A 12,941-nucleotide genomic window follows, 5' to 3' on the forward strand; every position below is an offset into this window, starting at 1 on the left:
GACACCAAGCAGCCCCTCCTCAGGATGTCCTTTAGCTTGTCACAAAACTGGAAACACCAAGCAACCCCTCCTCAGGGTGTCCTTTAGATTGTCACAAAGCTGGGGACACCGAGCAGCCCCTCCTCAGGGTGTCCCTGGCTTTGTGACAAGCTAAAGGGCACTCTGGGAAGGGGTTGCTTGGTTCCCCCTCCTTGTCACAAAGCTGGGGACACCGAGCAGCCCCTTCTCAGGGTGTCCTTTAGTTTGTCACAAAGCTGGGACACCGAGCAGCCTCTCCAGGGTGTCCTTTAGTTTGTCACAAAGCTGGGACACCGAGCAGCCTCTCCAGGGTGTCCTTTAGTTTGTCACAAAGCTGGGACACCGAGCAGCCTCTCCAGGGTGTCCTTTAGTTTGTCACAAAGCTGGGACACCGAGCAGCCAGGATCTCCTTTAGATTGTCACAAAGCTGGGACACCGAGCAGCCAGGATCTCCTTTAGTTTGTCACAAAGCTGGGACACCGCTGTCACGAGGCCTCGTTAATGATTAGCTCATTAACTGGGCTGGGGGGGTCACAGCAGCCTCAGGGGGGTTTGCCCCCCTCCCTCCCCTTGCACCCCACTTCTTCCCAGTCTTATCAGCCCTGGCAGTACTCTGGCCTTTGCTGGATAATGCACGGCCTTGGGGCTGGGCTAAAGAAGGAAAGTGGGAAGCGGCAGCTCTTATCTCTCCCCATTCCAAAGAGCAATCAATGATCGCGGTGTGAAGTCCCGGCCCCGTGTCCACGTTGGAGCGCTGGATTTCCCGGGACAGCTCCGCGGTGAGGGGACAGGCAGCGCTCGGAGAGCAGATCCTCTGGAGAGGCTGAGGAGGGCGGGAGGTGGCGGCGGGGCCGGCCGCTGTCACCTGGTGTCGCCATGGTGCCGGTGCTGGGGCTGATGCCGCTGCTGCTGTGGGTCGGGGTGGTTTGTCTCTGTTTCAGGCAGCTGCACCAGACGAGCTCGCTGGCCGTGGGGGTGATGGAGGAATCCTACCGGGAGAGCCTGGAGTGCACCGACGAGGACATCACCGACAAGGTGGGGCCTCCTCCCCGTGCTGGTGCCCTGAGCTTTGCTGAAATGTTGGGAGGAAAGGGGTTCTAGGGTAAAGTCTGTGGGACCCTGCAGTGTTCCCAGGCAGGATCAGGGTGAAGCTCCTCCCTTCAGATGAGCCCTCCCCATATGGAGGGGATGGAGGAGCAGAGCGGCGCTCCAGGCGCTCTGCAGGGTCAGGAGGTGACACTGCATCTTCTCCAGGGGCTGTGGCTTCTTCCCCCAGAGTGCTGGGAGGAGGAATGGGCTCTTCACAGGCAGCATTTTCACTTCTCCTTCACACAAGAAGATGTTCTGCTTTTCTGAGGCAGCCCACCCAATGTGAAAGAGAAACTTCCTCCCCTTGGCACACTCTGCTCGTGCTGTCACACTCTGCTCGTGCTGTCAGGGTAGGGCTGGTTTTGTGCTGATGCTGATGGATTTTCCTGGGGTATTACAAGAAAAGAGTTGTAGGATAAGATGGGAGCACAGGAAAGATTATGTCTGAGTATTCCTAGTTAAAAAACAGGGAAAAGAAGCTAAGATTGTGTAGATGTCTACTGAAGTCCTGAAATTCCTTGGGAATGGCCTTTCAGCTATGGAATATGAATGTCCTGAGGAGCTTGGTGTGGAAGAGAAACGTGTATGTGTGTAGCTGCACTCAGAAATAATTATAATGCAGGGAAAACCTTTGAAAAATAAATAAATAACAACATTTTTTCCAAGGGGAAGTTGAATTAAAATAGTTGAGTTCTTTAAGGCTTGGGAAACTTCTGATGGGAAGGCCTTGTGTGTCTGCATGGCCTCTTTAATTCTCCCATGTCTCCTGCCCTTCTCCCAGAGCCAGGATTTGGCTTTTCCAGGCATGCTCCTCATTTCTTCTCCCCCAGGATTGTTTTATATGGAATTTGAATGAATTAAATGCAAATACAGCTGGAATAAACCCTGTAGAGGTACAGGGAGAAAATCCTCACCTCTGTTCCTTCCCCACCAGCTGTCATTGATCCCTCCATCTGTAAATTCAGGGTTTCCATCCTGTTCCAGGCAGTGGGGAGTTATCCAGCCTCAGTGCTGCACATGGAGCTCTGGGGATCCACCAGGATCTTTCCCTCTAGATTGCTTTTAGGATGCTATCAGGAAGGGGTTGAAGAAAGGAAAGAGTGAAGTGTTTGACCCCAAACTGGTTCACAGGAGCCATCAGAACCTGGGAAAACAGATGGAAAAGGATGTTTTAAAGGGATGCTGATACACAAGGCATGACTGCTCAGTTCCAGTGGGAGCCCTGCTTGTTTGGGGATGCTGTGGGGGCTGCTCTGGGTTTGGGGTTCCCCAGGGGCTGATCCCTGTCCCTGCTGCAGGTGGTGTTCCTGGAGAAGCGGGTGACGGAGCTGGAGAAGGACACGGCTGCCAACGGGGAGCAGCACAGCCGCCTGCGGCAGGAGAACCTGCAGCTGGTGCACAGGTGAGAGCCTCACCTGGGGGCCTTTCCCCTCCTCCTGCTGCAGTCCCTTCCCAAATCCAAACCACAGCCCTTTCCTGGGAGACTGACTCCATCCCAGCTGGGAACAGGGCACAGCGACATGGAGATTTTCTGTTTTATGGGCTTAAGTTCTCTGGAGCTCCAGGACTTGGCTTTTGGTGGTTTTTACATGTGGCTTTTAATTGCTGGAGCTATATCAGGGAGGGTCAGGGTAGAGATCAGGAAAGGTTCTTCCCCCAGAGGGTGCTGGCACTGCCCAGGGGAATGGGCACAGCCCTGAGGCTGCCAGAGCTCCAGGAGTGTTGGGACAATGCTCTCAGGGTGGGATTGTTGGGGTGTCTGTGCAGGGCTGGGAGTTGAAATCCATGATCCTTGTGGTTCCCTTCCTACTCAGGATGAGGTTTTGTTGTTATTCTCGTTTGTCTTTTGATTTGTTTTTTTTCTAATTGCTTCCCTGCTCCATGTGTCCCTCCCAAAAAGTCTCTGGAACTCTGGGTCTTGATTTTTTAAAAAACATTTATAGTTAGTTATAGTTATAGTTATAGTTATAGTTATAGTTATATAGTTATATCATGGTTATATTTAGATCATGGCTATATTTATATCATATCATATTTATGTTTAATATATTTTCCTGCCCCAAATGGTCCCTGGAGCTCCAAGGCTTGCCTCCTGCTGGATCCAGGCCAGGGTGCAGCCCTTTGGATCCCACATGATGTAATCCCTGTGTGTGCTAATCTGCCAGGCTCCTCTCTCCCAGCATAGCTGTACCCTGGGCAGATAAAGCCAGCAGAGTTTATCTATAGGGCTGTAATTCTGTTAAGTAACAGTCCTGTCAGGGAACTGAGCCACTCAAACAAAGGTTTCCCTAAGCCCTGATAAACTTGAGAGTGAGGGAGATGTTTTCACTTCAGCAGCTTGGCCTGGAAGTGTCAGCTGGCTCTGGGTGAGCTGTGTGCTGGGGAGAGTGGGATCAGCTGGGAAAATCCTTCTCCTGGGAAAAGCCACTGCAGAAATTCCAGCTCCAGCCCCATCCCTGCAAGTGCTCATGGCCAGGTTGGACAGGGCTTGGAGCCAGGCTGGCAGAGCTGGGGGTGCTCACCTGGAGAGGAGAAGCTCCAGGGACACCTCAGAGCCCCTGCCAGGGCCTGAAGGGGCTCCAGGAGAGCTGGAGAGGGACTGGGGACAAGGGATGGAGGGACAGGACACAGGGAATGGCTCCCACTGCCAGAGGGCAGGGATGGATGGGATATTGGGAATGAGGAATTGTTCCCTGTGAGGGTGGGCAGGCCCTGGCACAGGGTGCCCAGAGCAGCTGTGGCTGCCCCTGGATCCCTGGCAGTGCCCAAGGCCAGGCTGGGCAGGGCTGGGAGCAGCCTGGGACAGTGGGAGGTGTCCCTGCCATGGCAGGGGTGGCACTGGGTGGGCTTTAAGGTCCCTCCTAGCCCAAACTATTCTGGGATTCTGTGATCTGCAGTTCTGCTGGCACACAGGGAAGGGTGACCTGCAGATCCCCTGGTTTTTGTTGGCATCACAAGAGAGTGAAAAGAAGAAGGATTGAGGCTGTTGCCTTTTCTCTGTGCAATGACACCACTTCCTGCTGGAAACAGCTGAAGGAGGATTTCTCTGCCATGACTGCTGCAGGTGGAACCACAAACCCTGGGATTTGTGTTTGGCTTAGAACCTCTTAAAGGTCTTTTGCAACCTCAGTGACTCTGAGATTCCCATGAAGAGATGTCTATGTGTGTGGCTGCACTTGGAAATAATTCTAATGCATAGAAGACATTTAAAAATAATTAAAAATAGACTTCTTTCCCAGGCTGGAAATTGAATAGCATACTTGTGTTCCTTAAGGATCCTGACTTGGGAAACCTGTGATGGAAGAGGTGCTGCTTCTCCTGCTGCATGTGCTGGGATGCAGTGAAGCTGTTTGAGATGGTCATTGCTGTGTTTTCCCTGGAAGCTTGTTCTGTTTTACCATCTGCTTCTCCCAGCTCACCTGAGGGCGGGGAGAAGGGCTGGGAGGGGAGTCTGGTCCCTGCCTTGGGATGGCAGCTGCTCCTCAGGGCAGTTTAATCCCCTCTTTGTCCTCTCTGCAGAGCAAATGCACTCGAGGAGCAGCTGAAGGAGCAGGAGCTGAGGGCTGACCAGACCCTGCTGGAGGAGATCAAGAAGCAGAGGGAGCTGCTCAGCAAAATGGAGAGGGAGAAGAGCATTGAGATTGAGAACCTGCAGGCCAGGTGGGGCTGGGGGGGCAGCACTCCTGGAGCCAGCCCAGAGTCTGTGCCCAGGCAGCCTTGGGGGCAGGCAGGGAGGCAGGCAGGGAGTTTAATGGGTGCAAGGTGATTAAAATCACCACAAACCCTGAGTTTTGGTAATTTCCACCTTTGGCCCACAGACCTAATCTTGGGTTCTTTATTTGAGCTGCTCTGATGCATTTTAAGTTGAGCTCCCACCCTTTATCCACATGCCTGTCCTGCAGTGAGGGGATGAAGAGGGGATTTGTTAATGCTGCTTCCTATAAATGACCCCTTGGGGTACTTTTGATGCCCAGATGTTTTTCACCTTGATGGAAACAGGCAAACAGCTGGGAAAGAGGCAGAGTGTGCCAGCCAGGGTGCTCTGTGCTGCCTGGTGGATTCCAAAGGCAGAAGTGGGGTGGGAGAGGTGTCAGGTATTTGGCAGGGCTTTTCCATCTTCCCCAAAGTGTTTTGCTGTTGTTCATCCCTTGCAATCCATGGGAGGTGAAGACAGTGGGGTTCTACCTGGGAATGCAAACCCAAAGCCCTCTCTGACCCCCTGCTCTGTTGTCTCTGCTGCTGAGGCTTGTCCAGGACCAGAAAAACCCTTGGAACAAAGAATAGCACTGGAGCTGATGGATATCAGGGTTGTGTAGATGCCCCTCTCTTTCCCCTGGCAGCAGAAATATCTCAGGGTTTGCCTTGAACACATGAATCCCTGATGGCTTCCCTTGGGTTTCATGTTCCTGGGGAGGTTTTCTCCCTGTGTGGGATGCTGGGATGAGTGTCACACCCGTTCCCTCTGCAGGCTGCAGCAGCTGGATGATGAGAACAGCGAGCTGAGGTCCTGTGTCCCCTGCCTGAGAGCCAACATCGAGAGGCTTGAGGAGGTGAGGCCAGAGGGTGCCTGGTTTGGGGATGAAATGCTGGTTTTGGGGTGAAATTCTGGCTTTGGGATGAATTTTCATGAACACAAGATCCATTTAATGTAACAAACCATCTCCTTCCATTTTCCAGTCTCTGCAGACTCCACTTTGGACAGCACTATCCCACACAGTTATCCTTGCAGTCTCCCACTGTTCAGCCTGGAAGCTGGGAATAAACCCCTGATAAATCCCTGTGGCAGTGCCTGCTCAGGAGGGGACTCGTGCCCTCTTGTGGAAGCTTGTCCCCATCCCTGTCCCCGTCCCTGTGGCCAGTCCAGTGCAGGGGAGGAGGAGGAGCAGGGATGCTCCATCTCTATGTCCTATGGGATTTGTCAGTTGAGTTTCCAAAGATCTGTGTCACCTCCCAGCCCCTCTCATGTCACCCTGCCCAGGATCCAAGGCCCTGCAGGGCTGGGGCTTCCCCAGGCTCCTTGGGATGGGCAGGAGCCTCACCTTCAGGGATGGGGTGGGTTACAGGTGGGACACCTGGAGCAGGGGCTGCATTTTGTCTCTGCCAAGCTTGGGGGCAGAATTAAAGTTAAAACTGAACTGAGATCAAACCCTCTCTCCTAGCTGAAGGACCTTTTATCCATGCTTAATCCCATGGGAGAGGGCTCCATCCTCCTGATGTGCTCTTCATCTGCCAGGGCCTTGTGAGCACAGCTGAGGCTGGGGGCAGGAAAGCCCCAGTGGCTCTGAGGGTGAATTCCCAGCCATGGGGAGTTGGTTGTGATCATGCAGAGCCATTCTCCTTTCCTCCACAGTGAATAGGTGAAGGAGGAGCAGGAGCTGCCCTCACTGCCCTCCCTGCCCAGGACAAGCCTGGCTGATGAGCTGCTCTCCTGACCAGTGCCCAAAAATCAGGATTTTGTTGTCACTGTTGCCTTTCCTGCTTGGTGCTGCTCCATGGAGCAGGACACCCCTGAGCTGTGGAGTCTTTGCTCCTTTTCTGCCCGGGCCAGGATTAAATCACAAGAAGGTATTTCTTGTTGGGGCTCAGATCTTTATTAGTTCTTATCTCTGTTACAGTCTCACAAACTGTGAGTTCTGCAGCACTTCACTTTAACAAACTAAAAATGGAGCCCCATCTCTCTCTCTCTTTTTCTCCAAGGCCTTTTAAGGATAAACTGTCCAATTAAGAAATGACACCTAAATTATTTTTACTTTTAACCCAATAACCAACCACCCCTGATCTGCAATGTGGAGTTTTTATCCAATTACACAAAACCACCCAAACCCATGCAGAAGAAATTGAAGAAGAAGGAGCAGCCTCTGCCCTAAAACCTCGATCTTGCTTTATTTGTATTACTGTATTCTAAACCCTTAAACTGTGAGTTTTCCACCCTGGGTTATTACACAGCTCTGTTCAAACTCCACACCCACAATCCCAGTTCTGCCATTCCATTCTGGAAGCTTCTCCACAGCCTCAGGTCAGTGCAGTGTTCTCCTGGGGGTCAGTGCCTGGCAGCACAGAAAGTCTGAAATTCTCAGTGACCAGGGTTCCAGCACAGAGGCAGCATCTGGAGCTCCCCCATGAGCTGCTCCTCAGCCCTGTGTGCCAGGGGCCATCCATCACCAGCACTGCAGGGCTCCTGTGGCATTTGTGGAGTTCTGAAAGCCAAAACCTTTCCCATGGGACAGGGCAACAATGGTAAAACTTGTGGGTTGAGGGAAAAGACAGTTTATTAAGTAAAGTAAAAGCAAAGCAAAATAAGGAGTTAATCAGTGCTTCCCAAGGCAGACAGGTGTTCAGGCATCTCCTGGAAAGCAGAGCTCCAGCATCAGTCAGGGAGCCCAACAGTGACTTGGGAAGACAAATGCCATCACTGCAAACACCTCCTTTTCTCATTCTTCCCCCAGTTTGTATTGATGAACATGTTGTCATTTAGTGTTAAATATCCATTTTGAGTTTAGGGATCAGCTGTCCCAGCTGTGTCCCCTCCCAGCTCCTTGTGCACCCCCAGAATCCATGATGGTGGGGTGGAGTGAGAAGCAGGAAAGCTGGGCACAGGCAGAGGTGCTGCTCTAGGGGCTGTTGGCATCTTCACCTGCATCCCAAACATTCAGCCAAGGCTTTGGGAAGCAGAAGGGAACAGAGCTGGCCTGTGTGTTTTACATCCCAGCTTGGACTGCTCTGTTCCTTCTTGGATCATCCCTCAATTCAAACCTTTCATGTCTGAAACCAAGAGGGAGGTAAAGATCTCAGATGCAGGAGTTTTCTGAAATCCAGACATAAGGAGCTTTATGATTTAATGTCTCTCCTTGGCCTGGAGCCCCGTGCTGGCTCCAGCCCATCCCACACCAGCATGGTGCTTCCCAGAAAGCAGCACAAGGGTGGATATTCATGTGGATTCACTCTGGAGCCATCCCTGAGTGCTCCCTCAGTGCTGCCAAGCTCTGAGCAGATGAATCCCAGCAGGCAGAGCCTCCTGGTGCCTCAGGAGAGGAGCATTCCCTGCAGAGCCAGCACCCAGCTGGGCCTCTCACTGGGCTGCTTGTGTCCTTGCAGGAGAAGCAGAAGCTGCTGGATGAGATTGAGGACCTCACTGTGCAGCTCACAGAGGAGCAGGAGAAAAAGAGGAAGATGGGGGACAAGCTGAGTCAGGAGAGGCACCAGTTCCAGAAGGAGAAGGAGTCGACGCAGGAGGTGAGTGGGGTCTGGGCCTGCCACAGCCCTGTCCCCAAAGTGTGGGAATGTGGCCTTGGCAGCCTCTCCAATGGGTGCCTGGAGCAGGGAGTGCTGCCTGGGCAGTGGGGAGGGCTGCAGGAGCTGAGCTGCAGCACCTCAGTCCCTTGTGCTGCTCTGCAATTCACCCAGCCTTGTCCCTGCAGGGGCTGTGCCACCCTGGCCCCTTCCCCTCCTGCAGAGGGGTTAGAGCTGAGTGCTTGGGGCTGCATCACACCCTCCCAGTGCTCCATCACCTGTGCCTGCTGATTCTGAGCTGGGGGCCCAGGCAGGGCTGGCTGTGGTGGCAGGAAAGGAGCTCTGGCCCAAAGTGGAATGAGTTGTCACCGTGGTGTCACTGAGGGGACCCAGCCCTGCAGCAGAGGGAGCTGGCTGGGGGGGACCCACATTGCTGGGGGGTCTTTGCTGCTGCAGACCCAAACCCAGCACCTTTGGCTCTCCAACAAGGTCCTTGCAGGGCTGTGTTCATGTGTTTCAGTAGCTCTCCTCTCCATCTCCTGCTTGCTGGGGGTGTGAGGGAGCAAGGGGAAACCAAGATCCCCCCAGAAAGGAATTCAATCATGGAATGGTTTGGGTTGAGAAGGATCTCAAAGCTCATCTTGTTCCACCCCCTGCTATGGGCAGGGACAGCTCCCACTGTCCCAGATTGCCCCAAACTCCATCCAGCCTGACCTGGGGCACTGCCAGGGATCCAGGGGCAGCCCCTGCTGTGGCCAACAATCCCGCTGCAGCAATCCATGAGCTGCTGCCACAGCAGCCACACCCAGAGGCTGCTGCTGGATCTGGCAGGCCTGTGGCACTCAGCTGTCCCCTTGCCTTGCCCTGCAGCTCATTGAGGACCTCAGGAAGCAGCTGGAGCACCTGCAGCTCTTCAAGCTGGAGGCAGAGCAGCGCCGGGGCCGCAGCAGCAGCATGGGGCTGCAGGAGTACAACAGCAGGACACGGGAGACTGAGCTGGAGCAGGAGATCAAGCAGCTCAAGCAGGTAAGGAGGGCTGGGCTGGCAGGGAAAGCATTCCCTGATGCCAAGGGAGGGCCCAGGGGCTCTCTCCCAGGGGTGGAGGGGATCCAGGAGCCCAGTGCTGAGAGAGGGAGGTTGGTGCTTTCTCAGGGACAGCAAGAGCCCTTCTCTCTCTGCTGTGCCCCCTGGATCTTCCCAGTGTTCCCATGCTTCCAGAGGTTCTCCAGGCTCTGCTGAGGTGGAGGCAGCAGCCCATGTGCTGTTCCCAGCCCTGTGTGAGCTGTTTTAGGGTGAAAGCCCCTGTCTGCCTTTGCTGGTCTGGATCAGCTCTGAGCACCAGCTGCTCCAGCAGTGTGTGGTTTGTGTGTGTGAACAGGATAACAGGAACCTGAAGGAGCAGAACGATGAGCTCAATGGGCAGATCATCAACCTGAGCATCCAGGGAGCCAAGAACCTGTTCTCAGCCTCCTTCTCTGAGTCCCTGGCAGCCGAGATCAGCTCTGTCTCCAGAGATGAGGTATGTGCCATGAGGAGCTCACACTGCTCCTTCCTGGGTGCCTGCACCTGGCATGGCCTGGGAGGAGGGGATGTGCCCTGTTTGGCCCAGCCCATGCTCAAAATCCCCCTGAAAGCTGGCAAGAGCAGAGAAATCCCCACACAATTATCTGCAGAGCTCTCAGGACTGACCCTGCCTGCCAGCCCTCCCTGCTGGGAACAGGGGAGCTGCTCCCTGCCCGTTGCTGATTCTGGCAGCTCTGCTTTGCCTGCCCTGGGACAGCACCACGGGCTGTGTCCATCAGTCTGGAGCTGGCTGTAAACCCCTGGGAGCCAGGACATTCCCTCTGGAGATCCCAGCTCCTCCAGCACATTTTCTCCCTGAGCACCAACCAGGGGTGGCTGTGCCTGCACAAACACTGGAATTAGATCTTTAACACCTCAGGAAGTGGGGAAACACACCTGGATATTTTGGGGAATCCAATGGAGATGTGATGCTCTCTGCAGGGCAGCTCTCTCCATCAGGCTGAGAGCTCACAGGAGTGAGCAGAACCAGTTTTCCCCTGGCCATTTAATCAAGGTCAGGAATGTCCCAGGCAGGGATGCACAGAGCTCTGGGCAGTGCCAGGCAGTGAGCTCACCCTCCTCTCCCTCCTCTCCCTGTGCTGCAGCTCATGGAAGCAATCCAGAAGCAGGAGGAGATCAACTTCCGCCTGCAGGATTACATCGACAGGATCATCGTGGCCATCATGGAGACCAACCCCTCCATCCTGGAGGTCAAGTAGTGCAGCCGGGAGGATTTGGTGCTCTGAGAGGATGAAGAGGGACTCCAAACGTCTTTGCACTTGATGAAGGCACAAGGAAGCCTCAGGTCGGGGAGTGACTGAGCCACGGACCAGGGAAAAGGAAAAGCAGCAGGCAGGCTTTGTTGTCTGACTGCGTTATTTCGAAGCCCTCCTGGCTGTGGAGGGGTGAAAGGGAACCTGGAGAAGGAGCTCAGGAAAGGGACACTGCAGGAAGTGCCTGTGGCGCTGGGGACTGTCCCGACAGGCACCGCCCCTCCGAGGGACACGGCGATGGAAGCGCCAGCGCTGACTTTGCCCCGCTGTGCCAAAGTGTCCCTGACACACCCACCGGGCAGAGCCAGGGCAGCGCCTCCCGGACTCGCACAGGGTTGGGGTTTGCTTTTGGTTTGGGGTTTTGGTTTATTTTTTAATTAACTTAATGCAAATGGCCTCATCCAGCTGGCTCAGCCCGTCCTCGCCCCGTGCTCGGGCTGCGTGCAGAGCCCGCGGGGGCAGCCCGGGGCTCTCGGGGACAGGGCTGAGCACACTCGGTCACCTGCCTCCTTATTTATTGTTGCTGTCCGTGGCTCGGTACTGTCGGCACGTCTCGGCATCCCGGCTCTGCTCCCTCCTCCTCCTCCTGCTCCTGCTGCTGCCGGGCTCTGCCGCTGAGGTGGCTCCGGGAGGAGCTGTCCCTCGTCCCCAGCTGGGGACAGGCTCTGTGCGGCACCGGGGCAAGGCTGCAGCGCCTCCGGCCGCCTCTCCTCGTCCTGGCTGGGACACGCAGCGCTTTGGAGCTGCAGTGGAGCCCCGAGGTGGCCGGCTCCCCTCCCGAAGCCTGGGGACAGTGGCCTGTGCCATTGCCAGCCGGAGCAGGGCTCTGCTGGTGATAGCTGCAGCCCTGGAGGGAGAGCCTGCTCCGGCTCCTTCCCCCGATCCTGGGCTGGAGGAGCCCCCTCGTTCCTCATCCCTGGCACCGGCCGGGGCTGGAATCTCTGTGCCGACGGGGACGGGAGCTGGAGAACACCAGCAGCTCCCTGGAAACAAAAGCCATGTTTACATCAGACAGCTCTGTGCACGGCCGTGGCGCAGCGTGGCCCGGCAGTGGCCGCTGTCCCCTCCCAGCCAGCGCCATCCCCGGCACCGGCTTCAGCCCGCCGCTCCTCTTCCTCCCGCTCCTCAGGTTTGGGAGTGCCAGGACGGCCTGGAAGCAGAAGCCACAGCAGTCCCGGGGGTGCCTGCTCCCCCCAAAGCCCTCCAGCCCTGGGGGTGACCCGGTGCAGGGGGACACTGTCACCACTCATGCAGGGGACAGCGGCCGAGCCACTCTGGGGCTGATCCCTGCGGGGCAGCGGGCTCAGGGTGAGCCCCAAACCCCGGGGCAGCCCCTGCACCACCCCGGCCCTCCCTCCCTGCTCCCCTCCCTGCCCCGAGGCCGCGGGAAGAAGCCACGTAATGTACATTTCCAGAGAAGCTTTGGGTGTAAATCAGTGTATACTTGGAGAGGGAAAATTTTTCTATCTTGTAGAGTAGGTATTTTTATAGAATGAAGGTTGATCCATTTTTTTAATACTTTAAAAGAAGAGAGAAATGTATCTGTGTATACACAAAAGCATATATATATATATATATATGTATAAATATATAAATATTGGAGATCTGCCTTTCTCGACTTGGGATCCTGGATCCCCAGGTCTCAAACAATCGTTTGTTTTTTCCTGTCGCTCTCACAGAGGTACTGTAACTGTAAATAAGCACCGGGGGGAAAAAAAAAAAGTTTTAAGCAAACAAAAAGCACTGACTTGCACATTCACCATGCTTTAAAGTCCCTATGGAGAGAGAAAAACAAAAACAAAAACAAGACAAAAACTGTACATCCTGAAAATGTTCCTCTTTCCCGACCGCTATGTGAAGGAAGTCCCCCCAAAAAAGAGGCAAAAATGGTATTGTCTTAACTGATGTATCAATTCTTGTCGGATTAAAAGCTGTTACTATTCCTGCCCAGAGCCTGTTCTTGCACAGAGCACCCTGAGGATCCCAGTGCTGCATTGGAGCATCCCAGATATCCAAGTGCTGGATCTCCAGGGGGGCTGGACTGAGTGGAAATGCTCCTGCACCAAGGAGTGCCCTGGTTTGGGGAGGAGGAGGATGGGGATGAACGAGAAAGGATGAGGATGAGGATGAGGATGAGGATGAGGATGAGGATGAGGATGAGGATGAGGATGAGGATGAGGGAGGCTGGAGCTGGCTGGGATGCCCGGATTTTGGGAGGATGAGGAGGAGGAGGATGAGAATAAGAATAAGAGTAAGAATAAGAATAAG

The 12,941-nt window shown here is 54.6% G+C and overlaps 1 protein-coding gene across 3 annotated transcripts in view; it reads left to right on the forward strand.

Moving 5' to 3' along the window:
* The window catches only part of RAB11FIP3 (RAB11 family interacting protein 3), an 87,899-nt gene extending 75,280 nt beyond the window's left edge, over positions 1-12,619 (forward strand). For all 3 annotated transcript variants that reach the window (XM_058035272.1, XM_058035273.1, XM_058035274.1), the window contains 8 exons: positions 960-1,053; positions 2,406-2,509; positions 4,627-4,767; positions 5,576-5,657; positions 8,203-8,340; positions 9,208-9,363; positions 9,716-9,856; positions 10,506-12,619. In XM_058035272.1, the coding sequence (XP_057891255.1) occupies positions 960-1,053; positions 2,406-2,509; positions 4,627-4,767; positions 5,576-5,657; positions 8,203-8,340; positions 9,208-9,363; positions 9,716-9,856; positions 10,506-10,619 (970 nt within the window). In that variant the 3' untranslated portion in view covers positions 10,620-12,619. The remainder of the gene's footprint in view (positions 1-959; positions 1,054-2,405; positions 2,510-4,626; positions 4,768-5,575; positions 5,658-8,202; positions 8,341-9,207; positions 9,364-9,715; positions 9,857-10,505) is intronic.
* Positions 12,620-12,941: the final 322 nt, after the last annotated feature.

The sequence above is a fragment of the Melospiza georgiana genome, chromosome 16 (assembly GCF_028018845.1).
Source record: "Melospiza georgiana isolate bMelGeo1 chromosome 16, bMelGeo1.pri, whole genome shotgun sequence".
Classification (NCBI taxonomy): domain Eukaryota; kingdom Metazoa; phylum Chordata; class Aves; order Passeriformes; family Passerellidae; genus Melospiza; species Melospiza georgiana.